The 21396-nt window shown below is 41.7% G+C and overlaps 1 protein-coding gene across 9 annotated transcripts in view; it reads left to right on the forward strand.

Annotated features, from left to right (window-relative positions):
* The window catches only part of KATNAL2 (katanin catalytic subunit A1 like 2), a 91673-nt gene that overhangs the window by 42229 nt on the left and 28048 nt on the right, over positions 1-21396 (forward strand). For 5 of the 9 annotated variants that reach the window (XR_013381510.1, XM_077900677.1, XM_077900676.1 and 2 more), the window contains exons 3-11: positions 3880-4046; positions 5385-5427; positions 8349-8466; positions 9585-9683; positions 11172-11270; positions 11480-11557; positions 14963-15061; positions 17534-17597; positions 18030-18148. Coding sequence is in view for 8 of the 9 variants with exons in the window: in XM_077900677.1 (XP_077756803.1) it covers positions 3880-4046; positions 5385-5427; positions 8349-8466; positions 9585-9683; positions 11172-11270; positions 11480-11557; positions 14963-15061; positions 17534-17597; positions 18030-18148 (886 nt within the window). In the remaining variant the exon portion in view is untranslated. The remainder of the gene's footprint in view (positions 1-3879; positions 4047-5384; positions 5428-8348; positions 8467-9584; positions 9684-11171; positions 11271-11479; positions 11558-14962; positions 15062-17533; positions 17598-18029; positions 18149-21396) is intronic. The other 4 variants (XM_077900675.1, XM_077900679.1, XM_077900681.1 and 1 more) reach the window with 2 other exon arrangements.

Below are 21396 nucleotides of genomic sequence, written 5' to 3' on the forward strand. Positions count from 1 at the left end.
TCCACTTTTCCAGATACACACTTATAAAATAGTTAATAGAATTTATTTAAAAAAAAAGAATTTATTTTTTTAGAGCAGTTTTCTATTCATGGAAAAACTGAAAAGAAAGTAGAGAGTTCCCATATACTGGGAATCCCCTCACTGCAGCCAGTCTCCCCTATTATTGTCTTACATTGGGGTGGTGCATTTGTCACAACTGGTGAGCCAATCTTGGTACATTACTGTTAGCTGACATCCATACTTTATATCATGGTTTACTCTTGTGCTGTAGAGTTCCATGAGCTTTGATAGATGCATAATGTCATGTATTCAGCATTGTAGTATCATATCCAATAGCTTCGCCCTAAGAATGCCTTGTGCTCTGCCTATCCCTGCCCCCACCTTCAGCAACCCAGAGACATCCTTTTATTGCCTCATTTACATAGATATTATTCCCATTACACATTTGAAAACTTCGTCAAAGCTACTGGGTTCCTGGGATACCTTCCCTTCCCCATTCAGGATTCAGGCCTATCAAATGAGGTTCCCGGGTCCTATGGCTGTCTATGGATACAGAGATAACATTCTTATCCCTCAATTCTCCTCCCCTCAAAATAAAGTTATCAAATTTACCTGATGACCTGTGCTTGGCTCTCTTTTCCTGGCAGTGCCATTCAATAACTGGCAGGGGAGCAGGGGAGGAAATTTGGAAGCATCTGAGTTTGGCTACCTACCTGATGCAGAAACGTGCAAGCCCTTACAATGAAGGCTGCAAGTGTTCTGGGTTTTATGAGGAACAGAGCTCATCCACTATTTTGAGTTTCCTTTCTTTCCAAGTTTCAGCCAGGAAGAAAATATTCAGGTTCCAGGCTTAGGGCTTGAACTTTCAAGTTAGAGCAGCGGTTCTCAACTGGGGTGATTTTGCCTCTTGGGGGACATTTGGCAATGTCAGGGGGGGATTTTCACTGTCACAGTGGCACCTAGCGGGGAGAGGGCAGGGATGCTGCTAAACATCCTTTAACTCACCGGACAGCAAACCACAAGAGAGCTATCCAGCCCCAAATGGCAACCGTGCCAAGAAACTGTATTGGAAAGGAGAACTGTGAAAGCAAAAAGACAAACAGGGAAAAGTCAGCATAGTTTATCTGTTCTCTTCAAGTACTTACTGCCTATTTACAAAGCATGCATTTCCCTTTTATACCACGAGATGGCCCCTTGCATCTCGAATTAATGAAAATTCTACTAGAGTTGATCATTTTCCTGAGTAAGACCCGTTGGCTAAGGTACTTATGAGTGGATAGTCAAGATGAAAAGTAAACTGTCAGAAAGGTAGACCCGCATTTAACAAAACACTAAGAATCTGTCCTCACAAAGAGGATAGATTATAGTGGATTGGAACAAACCATCAGAAAAAGCTTTGTAGAGAAGGTGACGTGAGCTGGTCTTGAAAGATGTATAGAATACAGATGACAGACATGATGGATGAGGACATTCTAGGCAGGTGCACAGAGAAAGAAAGAAAGAAGGGGCATGGCCTAAGTGGAACAATTAGGTGAATGGAAAGACCACAGTTCAAATGCGTGTGGAAGAACTGGTGATCACACACTGGAGGATCACTGATGCTGGTTCCTCTAAGACTATACATTCAGCTCTTTGGGCCTGAGTGCCATTAACAGCCTCTCCATCTCTCCTACTGTGTCTTGCTCATTACTGCTCACTCCTCTTCCTGATGTCCTGTCCTGTCACTCTGTTCCTTGAGAACCTCTAGTGGCTCCTCCTGCCAACCTTGTTAAATTCAGATTGCATTCAAGCTCAAACAGTGTAGTAGGAACACACAGAAGCAGTTTTATTCCCCCAATCAATTAGTTTAGGAAATATGGGGCCTGTCAACATCTATTATAATTTTTGTTTAAGTCAAAACCATGGTCCTGGAAAAAGGTTCAATATAATATGATGTGAGTAAAGACTACAAGCAATCTATAGTGTGTGTTCCCATCTTTGTTTATATATGTACGTGTGTGTGTGTGTAGGTATAGATATATGTGCTTACAAGTGCATATATGTAAGTATATATGTATTTAGTCATTAAAAGTGTATGGAAAGATAGGGAAAGACAGTGGAATTTTCTTTTGCATTTATATATTTTCTAGTTTTTTTTTCTCAAAGCATGTGTTACTTTATACTAAACAAAAATTATTTTTTTAATCTTTTTTTTTAAGATTTATTTATTTATTCAGAGAGAGCGAAAGAGAGGCAGAGACACAGGCAGAGAGAGAAGCAGGCTCCATGCAGGGAGCCCGATGTGGAACTCGATCCCGGGTCTCCAGGATCACACCCCGGGCTGCAGGCGGCGCTAAACCGCTGCGCCACCGGGGCTGCCCCTAAACAAAAAATATTAATAAAAGCATAGATTTAGTTTTTCCGTCTCTAAAATGAGGATTAAGAAATAGTATAGAAGCTTGGTGAAAAAAAAAAAAGGAAGCTTGGTGAGCCATCAGTAAGTAAAGAGGCTGACTGTCACCTCTTTAAATGTAGCAAGGTCACTGGAAATAATCCTGGCAACCTCGTTTAAGAAAGTTCAAGCTTCTAACTGACCTGAATCTGGAGAAGGGAAGGGAGCATAATAAAAATAGTTTTCTCCTACCTTCCCAGATTGGAATCAAACAGAAGGAACTCTATCCTGTAGCAGGAATTCTTAATCTGAGGTCCTCAGATGAAATCGTATGCTAATTTGTGCACATTTGCACATTTTTCAGGAGAGAGTCATTTTTTTAAAAGATTTTATTTATTTATTCATGAGACGCACACACACTCACACACACACACACAGAGGCAGAGACATGGGCAGAGGGAGAAGCAGGGGCCTTGCAGGAAGCCTGACATGGGACTTGATCCCAAGTCTCCAGGATCACACCCTGGGCTGAAGGCGGCACTAAACCGCTGAGACAGCTGGGCTGCCCAGTCATTGGTTTTAATAAGAAGTCAGGAGCTACAAGTAAGACCTGGAAAATCTTTCCACTTTCGGAGGATTGTGAGACAAAGCATTTATTTTTGTTGCTAAGACCTCTTAAGTCGGACAGCCTGACAACTGAACAAGTTACAAATGACAGCGGAGAACCCCTGGTGAAGACAGTACTTACATCCACAGTCAGCTGGTAGCATAATGTGTGACTGCAGAAAAAATTACCAGAAGTAATACATCCAAGCACATGATGTCTTCTGATACTAAATTTCCTCAATGATATTGACCAACATGTTTTTGGAATTTCCTTCAGAACTCATGACCTACTCTTTTGGTGGTAATTGAGTTGGGCAAATACCCACTTTTGGCTGAAAATAAGTAAAGGTAAAGCACAAAACATCTTCAATTAGTCGATTTTACTTATTTGACTTTTGAGTGTGTCCAAAAATGTTTTTTTTAATTTTATTTATGATAGTCACACAGAGAAAGAGAGAGAAAGAGAGGCAGAGACATAGGCAGAGGGAGAAGCAGGCTCCATGCATCGGCAGCCCGATGTGGGATTCGATCCCGGGTCTCCAGGATCGCGCCCTGGGCCAAAGGCAGGCGCTAAACCGTTGCGCCACCCAGGGATCCCCCTCAAAAATGTTTTGAACAATGATGACATCATTAGAGTAAGTCTGTAGCTTCTTTCAACTGCCTTGAAAAAAAACACTACATGGAGATATTTACTGAATGTGAGCCTCCTTACTCTACAAACCTCATATATTCTAATTTTTCTTTCTTTTTTTCATATATTCTAATTTTCATCTAATGTATTACTTAATATGAACTTACTATTTGCATTGAATATCTTTGGACTTGTCATGCCAGTTTGCCTTTATCCATTTTACCCAGAGTTAATTTTTTTGTTTGTTTGTTTTCTTCTGTGAAATGGCCAGATATATCAATGCAGCCAATGCTTTGGAGCAAGAAACTAAACTGGGGTTACGACGATTTGAAGTTTGTGACAACATTGACCTTGAAACTGTTTTGATGGAATATGAGAGCTACTATTTTGTGAAATTTCAGAAATACCCCAAAATTGTCAAAAAAGCATCGGACACAGGTACATGGCTATTTTCTAGACATAAGGTTTTATCTCATCTTTAAGATTAGTGTTTCTTCCTCATTGTATGCCCAGACAGATGCTACCACCATCCTGTACTGAAAGATTAGCCCAGAAAGACTGTATAGCCTCTATTAGATCCTGTACAGACAATGTAAATGTGATCGTCTGGGCAGTGGTGTCCCTATAGCCAGGTAGGCATTTGTTTGAGAAATATATGTTTTAGGTCAAGGAAAGCAAAATCCCAGCATATCACAGTTACTTTTTAGAATACCAACATTACTTTCATTTCTTTAGAGATGGAAAGAGCTGTTGGAAGAGGATAAATGACAGAAGACTTTTTTGTTGTTGTTGTTAGGAAGACCTATTGTCTATCTTGAAAATAACATGAAAATGAGTATTGGTGAAGCTAATAGCTCATGTATAGATAATGAAATGCTTTTGAAGGCCATCAATCCAGATAATGATCAATATAATGCAAAGACCCAGTATAGGTTAGCAGTCAAGGAGGCTGGCTGGAGGAAAGATCTAAAGTGAGGGCCCTATGCTTTGTAGTAACATTGACTTAGAAGTCTGTAAGTGGGGGAAGTAATTATAAACCAAGGGAGATCATTGTCCTGTTTACAAGGCACTTGTTAAGCCACAGACTTTAACATTTCATGTGGGGACCCGGAAACCAAGAGGAATGTCAATTAAAAATAGCCAGGGGTGAATCTCAGAGCTGGAAGGGATATTTTATCTGAGTTCCTTCCCAGTGCAGGGTTCAGAGCTCCATGTCCTTGGCTGGCTGTTGGACCTGGGTTTTGACAGAGAAAGCACTGACACTAACCACTGAGCCACCAGGACTATTACTGACATGATCTAATTTCTAGATTGCTGGTTCTGATCTAATTTGGAACCGTCATCTCCTGGGATCTGGGACATAATGCGTTTATTTTAAGGTAAACTGGCAGAGTGCAACTGATAAGTATTCATGCAATCATCCTGGTGTCCCACAGACCATAGCAAAATGGTGTCAAGTTCATGAAAACTTAATGAAATGGTACCTGTCAACTGGCCCACACTGAAGCTGCCACCAGGTCCATGGCTTCCAATATGTTTAATATCTGAGGGCTTTGGGGTCTTTCTCTGGGTGGAAATGCTTGGGAAACATGGGCTTCTTTCTCTTTGCTGGTAGTTTCGCTTCTTTCTACGTAAGAATAGCTTAGAGCTCCTGGATCCCACAAGGCGGTAGCACAAATTTTAAGAGCAATGTGAAAGGACAGACATTCTTGACAAATCACTTTCTCTTAAAAATTAAATTCTTTCCTTTTCCTCCCAATATTTGTTTTGCCACAGCAGAAAATAATTTACCACAAAGAAGTGGAGGGAAGACCAGAAGGTAAAGTGAATGGTAATTCATTGTGACCAATCCAAAAATAGGAGTTTGTGGGATCCCTTTCCAGAAGATTCTCCGGCTTAGCTTCATGTCTGTCTTCCAAGCAATTGCAGACTATGATTATCTGACCTTGGTGGACCCAGCCATGGGTTCCCCTCACATTACAGATGTCCAGGACCTGTGCCAATGTCTGTTGGTTCTCCTGGTTTTACCACCAATAACTGCATTCACTGGTGCTCTTCTGAGGCCCTGTGCTATGAAGAATACAGACCTCAGAAATGAAAAGATCCAGGTTCAATTCCCGGCTCTGCTACTGACAAGCTTGCAGCAAGTTTCTGACACAATGTGAGGTCCCCATATGTAGGGAGCACTCATGCATGTTTCATGATAATCCTTTCAATAATGCTCTGCCTGAGGCCACCTTTGCTTTGTGCTGTTCTTTAGGAACAGTCTTATTGTTTTGACCAAAGTGTTATCCTTTTATTTATAGTTTCCACAAAGTTAGTGAGACTCTGACAATAAACAATAACTACTTTTGAACAGGAACAGTGAGGAGCATTTTAAGAGGCCAGCTTTGGCATACATTTGGATTCTGATTATTTTTCAGCCACATGTTCATGCCTGGAACTTCCCCAGAATTCCCCACCTGGCAGAATAATCCATGAGCAAATGTCTTTTGAGCACTTTGCTTCTCTTTAGGGATAGAGCTTGACAGCTTGGGTGTCTTCAATTTCTCTTTGAGCAGACGTTTGTATGTGGCAAGCATAGAGGTCAGATGGCAAGTAGTTGGAGTCAAGAAGGATCATTAAGAAAGTCAAGAACGCTGTTTATTTATAATTTTGTAATTGAAGATGGCTATTGAAATGAGAGGTTGTGTCATGAGACTGGTTATTCACAAATGAAAGTACCTTTTCCTAGTTTTAGCATCTAACACCAGAGAGCAAGCTCCCAGTTTACAGATTTGCAGGTGACCCAATGGAGGAATGGTTATTTAACGTGATGGATAATAGAATTAGGATGCCAGAAAATCTTGACAATTTGGAAGATGGGCCCTCAGTGAAATAATGTGTAAGCTCTAGCCAAAGATTAATGACAAATAGCTCCCTCATTACAAAGCCAGGGACCCAGAAATTTGAGTTAACAGCAGATACAGTGTGAGTCAACACTGTGATGTGATAGCTAATGTGGTCTTGGGCCTCACTGATGGAAACATAGTATCCACAAAATAGGAGGTGACTCTATTCTGGTCAGAAAACAGTGGGCAAAGGAAAGGTGACCAGAATGACGATAAATCCGGGAGCCAGGTAACCTTAGGAATGATTGGAGAAACTGGAGATGTTTTAGCCTGAAGAATGGAAGACTTGGGGAGGAATTGCCCCTAGAACTACACAGTACCAGTCCTCACTCTCTAAAGAGGGACTAGGCCTTCTTTGTAAAATTCCACAGGGCACACCTAGGAGTGGCAACTAAAGTTACAGCAGGGCGAATTTGGTTCCATATTAGGAAGAATTCTATAATCGTTAGAGCTGACTGGAAATGAATTTCATTACTTTGCACATAAAGCACTTGTCTTTGATTATGTTCAAGCAAATCTGCATCACTTGCTTTTAAAGGGACATCAATAGTGGGAAAACAGGTTCCCAGCTCCCTGCCGGCCCCGCAATGTTAGGCAAGTTTAACTGTATATATCTATATGACCTCACTTCATTTAAATCAGTGCTATTCAAAAGGATTTGCCCTTGTAAAATGTTTGGTATTCATTTCCTAGATATTTCATTTTGTGCCAGCACAAGGCCTGAGGGACCAGCATTTTAATTTCTAATTTATAAATGTAAAACAAATGCAGTCTACCTCTCAGGTCACTTGCCCCAATGGGCCAACACTGGGGTCACCTTGTATGGACACTGGTGTTATTATTGGTGTGGGTCTGGAGAAATAGCTGCTCTCTGGGACCTCTTAGAACATGGGAGAAATGCTTCCAGTTGAACTCCTGCAAACACATCTAACACGTAAGGACAAAGGAAACGAGGAAACCAAACAGCTTCTGATGTGGGAGTTCATGTTGTGCCCCCCACTCAGCCTTGCCTCTCTCTGATGTCATCTTCTATCTAACAATATTCCAGTACTGAACTTGGTGTCTCATTGTGAGGACCTAGTGAACAGATTTATTTTACCTTTGTGTTGATATATATAACATCTATGCAGTCAAACACATATATACTCTGGTAAGTGCCATGACCCCCAGCAGGCTCCCTTCCCAGTCAATACTCCCCATCTTCACCAGAGGTAGCCACTACTTGACTTCCCGCTCCACCAGTCTGTTTTGCTTTAAGTGAACAATAATTTGGTGAACATTTGTTTTGCAAATATGAAGGTCTGTGACAATAAAGATGAGGTAAGGTTTGCTTCCTTTCCACAAGTCCCTTCTATGTTGATGGTACACAGCATGATGAGAGATATTTTTAGTATACTCATCACACGGGATCAAAACCACAGGCAAATCTCTAGGCTTCCTCCTTCCTCCCCACAACCTGCCCTCTGGTCTGCATACTGTTCTTTAAGGAAGGTGGAAGAAATATTGGAAGAATGCTTGCAAAGTCATGTGTTTTTGAGAATACAGAGCTATGTGCAGAAGGGCTGGAGCCAGGTGGTATGAGGGAAAATGAAGAGGGGGGGTCAGGGGCCTCCAGGAGGAGGCGGACCCTCTACCCTGGTCTTGGAGGAACCCAACAGGTAGACTGGAGCAAGTCAGAACCAGGATGGACAGGGTGGGAAGACAATGGAGATGCAGGGGCCTCATTGTGGCACATCTGTCTATATTTCTAGAACTCTTTTTTTTAAAATGTGTGCTACAGAAGTTGTTTAATCACCTCAAATTAAGTGGTTAGAATGATTTCCTCCAAGGTCTTTGTTCTTTCCCCTAGGGTGATGAGTGACAGTTGTCAAAATCTTCCGAGGATCAGTCAGCAGCGGCCACGGTCCAGAACCACAGTGGGGAAGTCAGGGGATGCCAAATCCAACCAAAAGGAGCAACCTAAACAGGTCTCAACAGCTTTTCTTGGCATTGGTAAAATTGCAGGTGGCTGAGAAATAGCCCCAAGAAAAAAGTCACATTTATTTATTTTTTGAGGACCTATGTTTTTAGAATGCTGTGTGATTTTGTCAAATTGTAGATTTTCTTCCAGATTAAAACCACAGGCAAATATCTAGTTTTCCTGTTTCTTAATTTGAGTGGGAGGTCTCCTTCCTCCCTGCAGCCTTTCCCCTGGTCAGAGTGCTGGGTAATAGGCTTTGAAGGATGAGCCAGGGGGCCAGTAAGAACAGGGGGGCTGGTTACTACTCATGCCATTTGAAGTAACTGTAGGTGGCAAGTCTTCCTGTCCCAAAGCACATCCCTGGGCTCCTAGGATTAGAGCAGGGATAGTCTCCGGAACAGCTGGGTTTCTCCAAAGCACACATAGTTGGTTGCTACTCCAGACCTCCACACTGGACAATCTTGGGGACAGGGTGAGCAGCAAGAGGAGAGAGCCCAGCAGGTGGGTGAAATCAATGGATCCATACCTAGGACCTCCTCAGTTAGGACAAGCATATCAGCTTTCAGAGGAAAGAGAATCAATTGAAATTGTGAAAAGGAATGGGTTGAATGGATGTCAAAGATGTCTAGAAGGATAGAAAGGAGTCATCATGAAACAGTTGTCAGAAGGAATCTCTCACTCTTAAGGAAGTTGTTCACTTCTGGCCATTGGAGTCTGACTCAGGTGGAAGGGAGGGGAAGGTCAGGCAGGAGAATCCCATGGGAGGCTGGTTGACTACTAACTCTGCTCCATTTCCAAACTCAGCCACTCCTGGCATCAAACACTTCTGGTCACAGGGGAAAAGACAAGCTAGTGAGTGGTTTTGGGCTGAGGCACAATGGTTTCCTCCATTGGAAAAGCAGCTTGGAGCCCATGGCTTCCAGTGACACTTCTTCCCCCTTGGCACAGGCAGGCAGTGGATTCATCTTGTTGGCACCGCACAGATGTGTCTGAGTTACACATGGGGTTCCCATGTACTGAAATGATACCCAGCATGTGATTTTGGATGAAGGGATAGGTAGTTTCCACCAGCATCTGGAACTTGCTTTCCACAGCTGACTTCTTGCTGTCTTCCTCTTTCTTCAGGAGGCTGTCAATAATTCTCACATGGAGAGTGCTGACTTTGGCTTGAGTATATCAGGAATCAACAAAGGCAATGGAGAAGAAAATGTCCGCCCACAAAAAGTAAGTGAAATTCATGAACCTAGTACCAAAAGGGGAAATCCCTTTTCATTCTAAAAAATGAAAATAAAAAATGTCATTTTTATCAAATAGAAAAGCTAAGATATAATAGTCAAAGTCTGGCTGTGAGGTGTGCTGAGAAGAGAGCTGGATGAAGAGTAGAAAGCCCTGGAATTCTGGTCTGAATCTACTTTCTGGATGAGTGGTCTTAAATGAACTGCCCCGTCTCTAAGGAGCTCAGTCTCCCTAGTTGTAAACTCAGGGGTTTGGAAGAGATGGCTTCTAACATCAATGTGAGCTTAAAAATCCTGTGATTGAAATGTTAAACGCTGGTGTTCTACATTATTGAAGGAGTCATGGTGGCATACTCATCCTTCTCCTCCCTGTCTGTGGTAGTTGACTAGTGGCACTTTTCCTGCTGGAGGTATGGCTCTAGGTTTTAATGTAATTTCATATGAACCATGAAACCTCAGTTGAAATAGGGTGGATCTTGTGCTTATTGGATATTTCTACCTGTTCCATAATGAACCTCATGTCTTGATTCACAAATAAGAGCTGCTCAAATAGAAAAGGCTTGGATTGGATGGATGTGGGCAAAGGGCAGGTTAAAATGCGAAGCAGTATCCACATGAACAGGTTCTTCTCGACTGTAACTTTCAGGCTTGTATTTCTTGTAAGAGCCATCTCTCTCTTTGGGTAAGTTCTCAGGTTACAGGACTTCCGATTTACCTCTGGCCAGCTCTTCTTGGGCAAACGAAACTCCTGCTGTGTGTACTTGGAGGGGAAGCTGTGATCATCTCCCTGGAAGTCAGGGAAGCTCACGTGGGCCTGATCTGGCTCCTTGTAAGGGCCTCAACTATATGGGTGATTGCTGGAGATGATGGAGTGGAGAGCATCAGCATAGTGCCCAGCATATAATACACACTCAGTAAGTGCTGGCTACCGCTGCTGTTACTCATTTTTTGCAGGCATCCTTGCTTTTTCCTTCTGGTTGTAGGGGAGATGGGGCAGCACTGGGAGGAGTACAGGACACAGAGATCTGGGTTTAAATCCTGGCTTTAAGCCCCTTGTTGGCTGGGACTCTACTCCAGAGAATGTATATGAGAGTCAGTAAGGGGGAGCTATCATTACTCTTGCGCCAATGAGTTCTTCCTGTGTGTGGAATGTTTCAAAGGACCAGACAATGTGGGGGAGCTCAGCCTATAGGAAACAGATGGAGTGGTGTCAGGAACCGAAAAGTGCTTGTGAATTTTCATTCAAATCAGCTTCATTCTGAAGAGTATATCTGCAACTTAATTTTTCCTTTTTCCTGGAGGGCCCAACTTGAGGAAATCATCTCCTTCATGATTAGTGCAGGTTCTTTTTAAAGCCTCACTTAAGTTTGCCCTACATACCAAGGTACATGAATGTGTCTTGATTTATGAAGCTGAGCTATTAGGGAGAGTCTTCCCTCATGTTTTAATGGCATAAATAACGATTACTCCCTTTCAGGGCCAAATCATTGACTTCCTAGGGCTGCTCACAGATGCCATCAAAGGAGCAACCAATGAACTTGGCTTGAACAGCTTTGACTGTAACCCAGACCCCTCAGTAAGTGGCTAAGATGTGACATTCATCTTGCAAACTACCAACATCTAGAAGAAATTCAGAAATATAAGTTTGAGTCCAGAGAAACCTTGAGATCAAGTCGAAGGTCACAGCAAACTACCACCACTTAATGTCACTGAGATCCATGCCCTGCTTTGCTTCCTAAATTATGAGCAATATTGTAACATAAAGCTTTCTGTTCCCATTGTCAGGAACGATTGTTGAAACCTCTGAGTGCATTTATTGGCATGAATAGTGAGATGCGAGAATTGGCAGCCATGGTGAGCCGGGTAAGATCTGATATTCAATTCACAAATTTACAGAGGCGGACTGGGGCTCCTGGAGCATTGTGGGCTGCTTCTTTTATTAATAACAATAAATATGATAATTTATTTATAAAGTGCCCCAACTTGCAAAGGCACTCATATTGTTTAGAGGCACAATAATGCATGATAAATAAATTATAGAATCATAAAATTACAATACAAAAAGCCCACCATCTCACAACAGAGGCCAAGAAAATCAAAAGGGAAAAAGACTTAGAAGGGAAGGGACAGGTGAAAGGTTTTAGAGCAGAGCCAAGAGTTGAGGAAAGAAAGCCTCTTAGAGAAGGCAAGAGCATGTCTGTGTCTTGGTTAAACAGTCAAAGTTTAGAAACAGAGATGTTGGGAGTCTGATGATTTCATAATTGGAAATTTCCATGCAAAACAAGATTTGCCGGAAAGAGCTTATTGACCAGACTACTGATTTTTAAGCTTACCCTTCAGAATTTATTTGTTGTTTATTTTATTTTCTTATTTTTTAAAATTTAAATTCAATTAGCCAACATATAGTACATCATTAGTTTCAGATGTAGAGTTCAGTGATTCATCAGTTGCACGTAACACCCAGTGCTCATCCCACCACATGCCCTCCTTAATGACCATTTCCCAGTGACCTCATCTCCTCACTCACCTCACCTCCCTACCCTCCAGAATTTAAAAGCAGTGAAGTTTCACAGTTAACAACACTGGCTCTAGAATCAAGTGACCTGGATTTGACTTCTATATCCTTCTCTGTGTAGCTGTGTGACTTTGAGCATGTTCCTTGGGAACAGAATAGATTCCTGAGTTATAGGGTACTTATCTGATATCCAGCAACCTCATATTTAATGAAAGACTGAAACCTGGGCAGACTCAGAGAGATGTTTTATATGATCCAAAAAATGCACAGCTCTTCTGCAGTAATTAAGGGGTTCCCTAGCTCTGGCAGTTCAGTTCAGCAGCTGTTACTGCACCTATTAGGTATTAAGCACATGCTGGGGGCTGGAAACACAAAGATGTGAATGATATCAGGCACAGTCCTTGCCTTATAAGAGTCTCTCAACCCATGGGTAAGGTGTACTGGGAGAACATAAAGGAGGGGTTGTTTTGTGCCAAAGGTTAGGGAAAGCATTAGGGAAGAAGATACATAAAAAATAGGCACATGCAAAAGCACAAGAGGGAGGGTAGAGGGTTCTGGGCCAAGTAACATACCTGTGAAATTGTACAGCTTAGAGCTGAATGAGCCACAAGGAGTGGTGGGGAATGGGGCTACAGAGAGAGGCCAGAGTTCCTGAGTAATAAGCATAGTGAGGGCAAGCCTGGGGCTGGAAGTGGCCTACAGGACATGGGGAAATCTTTGAAAGGTGTCCATTGGAGAGTGGGATACTCAAATGTGCTTTCAGTTTGTCCTGATGACAGCGTGGCAGATGAATATCAAAGAAATGGTGATGAAGAGACCAACTCTCAAGTTATCACCAGTGAGGGAGGATGAGGTCTGAGTCCAGTTGTGGTAATTAGAACGCAAAGGAGAGCAGAGAAGAAAATTATTTATGCCCATAAAAATCAATAGTCCCAGGCAGCCCAGGTGGCTCAGCGGTTTAGCACCGCGTTCAGCCTGGGGTGTGATCCTGGAGACCTGGGATCGAGTCCCACATCAGGCTTCCTGCATGGAGCCTGCTATTCCCTCTGCCTGTGTCTCTGCCTCTCTGTCTCTATCTCTGTCTCTCTCTCCCTCTCTCCCTGTGTCTCTCATGAATAAATAAATTTATTTTGTGGTGGTGACAGAGTTGTAGAGGAGAAGTAGCCTGAAATGATTCCACTGGGCATCTTTCCTATAGTACCAAGGGAAGCAGTCATCCAGTCTCTGCTAGAATGCTTACAGTGATGGGGAGATCACCACCTCCCGACTGATAGCTTTTGTTGCTATAAGGAGGAACTTCCTGTTGGACAATTAAATACTGGCTTGTGGAACTCAATGTCAGCTCTAGTAGGGGGCAAGAAATATGGCTCTGATCTATGGATGCTTTGAATTCCAAGGTCCATGAATCCCCACTCTATGCGAAGCTTTTCCTAAGAAAGTGTGGTAATAAGAATGTGAGTGGGTGGTGGGCTAGCCTGCAGATCCACAATCTAAAGGTAGGGGGGATTCTCCAAAGATTCTGGAAGATGGAGGCCTTTCTCTGTCGTCATATCAATGGATCATGCCTGTTAACGTAGGACCCAAATCACTTGTTATGAGCACTTTCTCTAATAGAAATGGCAGCTATGGTGGAGGGATGTGGGAGGGCAGGGGACAGGGATGGGGACGTAACATCTCACTAACATTGAAAAAACATATTTTTTAATATTTTGAACCATGTGTATGTATTATTTATTTAAAAATTAGATAAATACAGGGGTGCCTGTGTGGCTTAATTGGTTAAGCATGTGACCCTTGGTTTTGGCTCAGGTCATGATCTCAGGATCATGAGATGGAGGCTTGTGGTGGAGTCTGCTTGAAGTCTCTCTCTGCCCCTCCCCCCAACCACATGCACACACACACTCTCAAATAGATAAATGAATGTTAAAAAAATGAAATAAATATACACATAGTTTCCAGATTGTTCTGTAGTCACTCTGAATGACTTTTAAAAGGAAGCTTTTCGCGATGTAACACTCTAAATACTCAGTATGCTTGGAACAGCTCCTACTGAGAAAGGCCCTGAGTGGCTGTTCCAAGGCGTCTTGTGGAATTGAAGTTTGGAAACTGTAAATTAGTTATCAATAAAAGCTACCTTAATTGATTGCCCCAGATGGTTGCTACAGGGCTCCACCAAAAAAGGGCAAACTGCACTTTTGCTTGCTTGTTGGCTTCCTCGAATTTTGTAGAAGTAATTGTTCCTGATGGACAGTGGGGAAAGATCACCAGGGAAAAAGAGAAATTGGTTTCAGAGAAGCATTATCTCTTTTAGGCCACAAATTAAGAAAGCGTTTGTGAGATCAAGGAGCAAAGCGAGGCCAGGCGCTGGCTAGGAACTCTGTTTTGCCATAAAAGCCCATGTAATTTGAAGGCATATTCTGTAGCTTCTTTGATTACAGTCATAATTCAGCATGGTTTGCTATTGACTGAAGACAGGTATAGTCTGTCATTAGGAGATTTTGTTTCCTCTTAAAAGTTCCGTATTATATCATCAATCTCTTCTTTGGGGAAAATCACTGAACACGTTCATGGCATCCATTTGGTGAACTAGCCCATAATTACAACGTGTATATGTACATATATCTAATGTGAAAAGTTTTTTATCACCAGCACTTTATATCCTATTGTAAGTCAAGTATCCTGCTGTTCCTGTGTTTATTACAGCTGCAGAGGAAAACATTAGTTTTAACAAAATGATCACATGTGCATTGCAGGATATTTATCTCCATAATCCAAACATCAAGTGGGATGACATTATCGGACTCGACACAGCCAAGCAGTTAGTCAAAGAAGCTGTTGTGTACCCTATAAGGGTAAGGATGGGAAGCCTCTTGGGGCTTGTTTCTATTCATTATCCACTGGACCGACTGTATGTCATGCACCTGTCAGGAAGAGAAGGACAAAAAAAAAAAAAAAAAAAAAAGGAAGAGAAGGACAGGATGTTCTTCTGTCATTGAGTTAACTTTTTGCCTGCGTCACAATATTTGGTTAAACACTGGAGTACCAAGGCCCGGTCCATTGTAGGCAATTTGAAATCGTGTCACATATTGGTTCAAGGCAGGGGTCTGTTCAAGTGATTATTTAAGATCTAAGATTATAATATATATGATTTGTTAGTTACTATAGATTGTTTTGAATAGCCTGCCTCCCTAAAAATATACTTATAGTAGAAATACCTCCTGTAGGAGAGGGCCTCTTACTTTGTTTCTATAGATCTTACGCCTCTCCCTCTCCATCTTCTGGGGTTTTGCTTTTCATTTTTTGTAAAGAATAGACAGCCCCTTCCAGGGCACTGGCCAGTAAAGCCATCGTGTAATGCTCATTGCTTTTTCCCAATAAGTCTTTGTTCAGAGTGGTTCACTAAACAGGAAGGAGAATAGAAAAATAAGAATTTCTATGTTGGGTTTACAACTGTGTGATGAGAAAGTCTGGGTACCACATAGCTTTGGCTGTATGACACACCACCCCAAAACTTCATGCCTTACTCTGCACAAATAAATGACTGTGTACAGTTGTAGCTGTAGACAATCTGGGCTGGGCTCAGTGGGGCCAGCTCATCTCTTTTCTATGTGGTACTGGGCTCACTCACATGTCTGGGGCATCAGCCAGCATGACCAGGAAAGCTGGAATAGATGGGATGACTGAGACTTTTCTCCATGTGCCTCTCATCCTCCAGCAGGCAGGCCTGTCTTCTTCCTGTTGGTGGCACAGGCTTCCTGGACAGAAGCAAGAAAGGGCCGGTCACAATCCAACAGCATTTCCCACGTCTCTTCTTAGAGTCCTTAAATATTCTTTCTTTCTTTCTTTCTTTCTTTCTTTCTTTCTTTCTTTCTTTCTTTCTTTCAAGATTCTATTTATTTATTCATGAGAGACACACAGAGAGAGAGAGAGGCAGAGACACAGGCAGAGGGAGAAGCAGGCTCCATGCAGGGAGCCCGACGTGAGACTCAATCCCAGGACTCCAGGATCATGCCCTGGGCTGAAGGCAGGCGCTAAACCGCTGAGCCACCCGGGCTGCCCGAGTCCTTATATTTTCAAGTCCCTTCTTATATTTGCTGATATCTCATTGGCCAAAGTCACAAGGCCAACTCCAGGCTCAAATGGTGGAGAAATACACTCTGTCTCTCAGTGGAAGGAGCTGCAGATAATTTGTGGCCATTTTCTGGAACCTCCCGCAGTCAAGATAACACGTTTATTATATTAAAAAATCTCTTTACTCTTACCAGGGAGCCCACGAAGCCCATGATTTTTGGCTGCTTCTATTCAAATGAGACAAAAATCAATGATTTTGGATCGTCTTTCCCCACCTCTTTCTTCCTGTGTTCAGACACAGGAGAAAGAAATATACTGGTATTCAGAATTAGTAGAAATTCATTCACCCTTTCCTCTCATTGACTCTATAGTAAAAGTCTTCTGGGAAAGGGCAGAGCACCTCATTGAAACCCTGGATAGGTTATCTCCATGGGGTGAGAAGCTTTGTATGTGATGGCATCGAGAATTTGGTATTAGCGTCAGCAAGAACCTAATAGCTAGTTATAATTTTACTATTGTTTTTCCTTCTCTCTTGTTCTCTATCATCTCTTTCTGCCCTCCAAGGCTGCCTGAATTTGACCTAATGGGAGAGAACCACTGAAGTCCATGCATGTCCTGTTTGGAGTCAGTATCTCATAATACATTCAGCACCGAATGTTCCCAACTTCTTAATCAAGCTTTGCCACAGCTTTGTGCTTTATTCGCAGGCACCTTTGTTTGTTGGGTTAAGTGTTTATCTGAGAGGGCATTCCTGGTTCCCAAAGTTAAAAGATTGCCAAATACCCTGTATATAGAACTCTGGGGGAAATGATGTTATGTTTGCAGGAAAAGTACCTACATATGCCTTTCTTTTCCTTAAAAAAATTGCTCTTTTTGGGGCACCTGGGTGGCATCTGGCTTTGGCTCAGATTGTGATCCCTGGGCCCTGGGATTGAGTCTCGCATCAGGCTCCCTGTACGGAGCCTGCTTTTCCCTCTGCCTACATAAATCTCTGCCTCTTTGTGTTTCTCATGAATAAATAAGTAAAATCTTTTTAAAAAATCGCTCTTTTTAAAAAGCCACAAAAATTAAACCAGGCATTGCTATTGAGTGCAAAAGGAAAACTGGGATAAATAAGATGTAGAAGTGGGCAGCCGTAAGAAAAGGCTTGACTCTTTGAGTTGAGCTGTGTATCAGTCCAATTTCATTCATTTGTCTGTGCAAACGGCTGACATCCTGATACCAAACCTCATTTTTGTTCCTTGTTTCCATAGTACCCACAGCTGTTTACAGGAATTCTTTCCCCCTGGAAAGGACTACTGCTCTATGGCCCTCCAGGTAAAGGAATCTTTATGTTTTAGTCTTTTTTTTTTTTTTTTTTAAAGATTTTATTTATCCACTTGGGAGAAAAAGTCAGAGAGAGAGAGAGAGAGAGAGAATGTGTATGAGCAGAAGGGAGGGACAGAGGGAGAGGGAGTAGCAGGCTCCCCACTGAGCAGGGGGCCCAACATGGGATTCTAATCCCAGGACCCTGAGATCATGACCCAAGCCAAAGGCAGACACCCAACTGACTGAGCCACCCAGGTGCCCCTCTGTTTTGGTCTTGGTATTAAGTGTGTATGCAGAGTTGTACTATCTATCCTCATTCAGGACTGGGGCTAATGACCACTGGGTAACTACCTCCTTTTTAACTTGTGAAACTGACTTGTGTTTGTGTGCAGAGGCATGGAGTTCATGTGTCACTCACGTTTGCTCCCCATGTGTCTCTAGGGACAGGAAAGACTTTGCTGGCCAAAGCTGTGGCCACGGAGTGCAAAACAACCTTCTTTAACATTTCTGCATCTACCATCGTCAGCAAATGGAGAGGGGATTCAGAAAAACTTGTTCGGGTAGGAATTCTTGATTTTGTTTTTGGTTTTTTTTTTAATTTTTTATTTATTTATGATAGTCACAGAGAGAGAGAGAGAGGCAGAGGCATAGGCAGAGGGAGAAGCAGGCTCCATGCACCAGGAGCCCGACGTGGGATTCGATCCCGGGTCTCCAGGATCGCACCCTGGGCCAAAGGCAGGCGCTAAACCGCTGCGCCACCCAGGGTTCCCTTGATTTTGTTTTTTTTAGAATAAGTTCCAGCAGGACATAGTGGTACAAAATGATGTTAGAGCTTATTTGTTTTTAAATGATTTATACGTTAGAATTTATCCTGGATCTTGATTACCAAAAGCCCAGGAGATGGACTGACTATTATGTGTGGATACTAATCCTGTCCCCATCAGCAAAACACCATCTCCTTTCTTCTGGGAACATGACCAATAGTCCTTTTTTGATTCACGTGGCTTAGCAGTGGAAGCTGGGACAAAGGTTGTTTATGAAGTGGAATATTTTTTTTTCTTCATTCAAGAACCATCTATTATTAAACATGTGCAGTATATTCGGTTAACATTTATTGAGAGGCTACTACTATATGCTAGTCTCTACAATAAATACTCTCACAAAGAATCAAGAAATTGAAAACAATTATTTTTTTTCAGATGCTCTGAGCAACTTTCCCCCACAGTGCCCCATAGCCTTACAGTTTTCTTCCTCTCCTTAGGAGAGAAATATAAAATATATTTTATGTAAAATATAATATAAAATTATATTATAAAATTTTACTATACTTTCCAGTCACCTTATGAGAACTCCTGTTATGATTTATGCCTCAGTGTAAGGTGGGTCCTTCTCAGAAATCCTGTTAAACTGTTGAATTCCGTAGAACAACTGGTTAGGTAATCAATACTAAGTCAATGTAAATACAATATATTTTCTGAAAGGAATTTACTCTAAAATATTATGCTTAAGTTACATTCCCTTGGATGACTCATTTCTAAAATATTATGGCTTACTTGAAAGTCATAGTAGAATATTCTTATAGGATTGATTTACCTAAAATGATCCATTCTTTATTTCTTTGATACTTTTCTCTAGTTACTTCAATGTGTAAATTTTTATGAACTTTATCACCCCTTCAAGACTGTAATTTGTGGAAATCCATGTTGACATCTGTTTCTTTGTTCTTTGAGTCTTAGTGCCGGGTCCAAAGGTGGGGTGTGAACTTACCTGTTCCTAAATTTGTGGGTTCTGTGTGATTCTAGTTGACTTGATTTCAATTAGCTAAAATCCAACTAACTATATAAAATCTTCATCAGCCTGAAGACTTATTTTTTTTAACATTCCATTTCTACGTGCTGAGGAACAATAAAACTTTTACAAGATGCCCCCTGAATCAGTTTAGATTCATCTCCTGTCATGAAAAGTGGTTTTTACAACTTTAAGCACAAAACACTGCAAAATGCTCAAAGAAAAATTACATTATGTTCCCTGGACAGGACTTCTCTAAACAGAAGAAGAAATTCAAATATTTTATGAATAGTTGTTTCAGAGAAAGGGAGAGTGAGAGCAAGAGCGCAAGCATGAGCATGGGAAGAGGCAGAGGAGAAGCAGACTCCCCACTGAGCAGAGAGTCTGACTCAGGGCTCAGTCCCAGGACCTCGGGATCATAGCCTGAGCTGAAGATAGATGCTCAACTGACTGAGCCACCCAGGCGCCCGTTTTATGAATATTCTTTTTTTTTCCGTTTTATGAATATTCTTAATGAAAATAGAAACCACTACAAGAATTGTTTTGTTTAATGTTAGACAGCCAGAAAAGTCATTTAATAAGGACTCTCCATTCTGCATGAGCATTTTAGTCACTTAAATTTTCCTTTGCTTCAGTATAATTTTGTTAGAATTCTAAGGATGAGGAAAAGATTCCTCCCCCAAGGCTGATTCTTTATTTTGGCTCAGGTCATGATCTCAGAGTCCTGGGATCCAGCCCTGTGTTAGGCTCCATGCTCAGCAGGGAATTTGCTTAAGGATTTTCTCCCTCTGCCCCTCCCCCCCCTAAAATAAATAAATAAATCTTTTTTAAAAATAGTATTTTTGAAAAAAAAGGGGGGGGTACAAAAGGGCATATAGACCCCTGAGCCCTCTCCCCACAGGCAACTACTGTAGTTTGCTAGTGCAGTCTTCCAGAACATGTATCTATATCTATATTAATACCAACAACTTCATCTATATCTCCCTTCCTTATTAAATACAAGTAGGAACATACTACACATGCCTTTTGGGTTTTTTCCACACTCAACAATATATATACCTTTTGGTTTTTTTCCACACTCAATATAACTTGGGTATTGTTCCACACTATTATAGACAGAACATGTTCTTTTATAAGTCTGCACAGTATTTCATTGCCTGCATATACTAAAACGTATTTAACTAGTCTTTTTCTTTTTTTTTTTAAGATTTTATTTATTTATTTATTCATTCATTCATTCATTCATGAGAGACACAGAGAGAGAGGTAGAGACACAGGCAGAGGGAGAAGCAGGCTCCATGCAGGGAGCCCGACATGGGACTCGATCTTGGGTCTCCAGGATCACGCCCTGAGCTACAGGCAGCGGCTAAACTGCTGAGCCACCCAGGCTGCCCTGACTAGTCTCTTCTTAATGGACATTTAGGTTGTTTCTAGTCTCTTGTTATCACGAACACAGCTACAGTAAACCGTCTTACTATATATATGTCCTTGCATACATAGTAGTGTAGGACAGTTTCTCTGAAGTAGAGTTGCTAGGTCAGAGAATAAAAAATCACTGATTGCCAAACTGCCTGACAACAGCATTGCACCAGTTTACACATCCATCAGTGATGTGCATGTTTGCTTCGCCTTCCCTGGCTAACACAAATTTAAAAATCGTTGTCGATCTGATAATGAAATTAATTTTTCAGTTCTCAAATATACATTTATTTAATTCTGAATGAACTTGAGCATCTTTTTATAGGTTTGTATTTGTATTCTCTTTTTTTCTGTGAAATGCATTTTTGGTTGAATATTTAAAAAAATAATTCAAGAGGAAAACAGATAACCTCTGCTAACCTTGAAGGATCTCATCTTCTATCCTTTCGGATATTATTTTCTGAGCTCTTTGAAAGATCCTCACCTGGAAAATCTTGGTCATGCTGTCAAGATCTTTACTATCAAGCTTTCAGATAAAGAGAGCCCTTCAGGACCTTCCCCTAAATCAGAGACTCTTTCCTACCATTTGATTCTCTTTCTA

This window comes from Canis aureus, chromosome 6 (genome assembly GCF_053574225.1).
Source record: "Canis aureus isolate CA01 chromosome 6, VMU_Caureus_v.1.0, whole genome shotgun sequence".
Classification (NCBI taxonomy): Eukaryota; Metazoa; Chordata; class Mammalia; order Carnivora; family Canidae; genus Canis; species Canis aureus.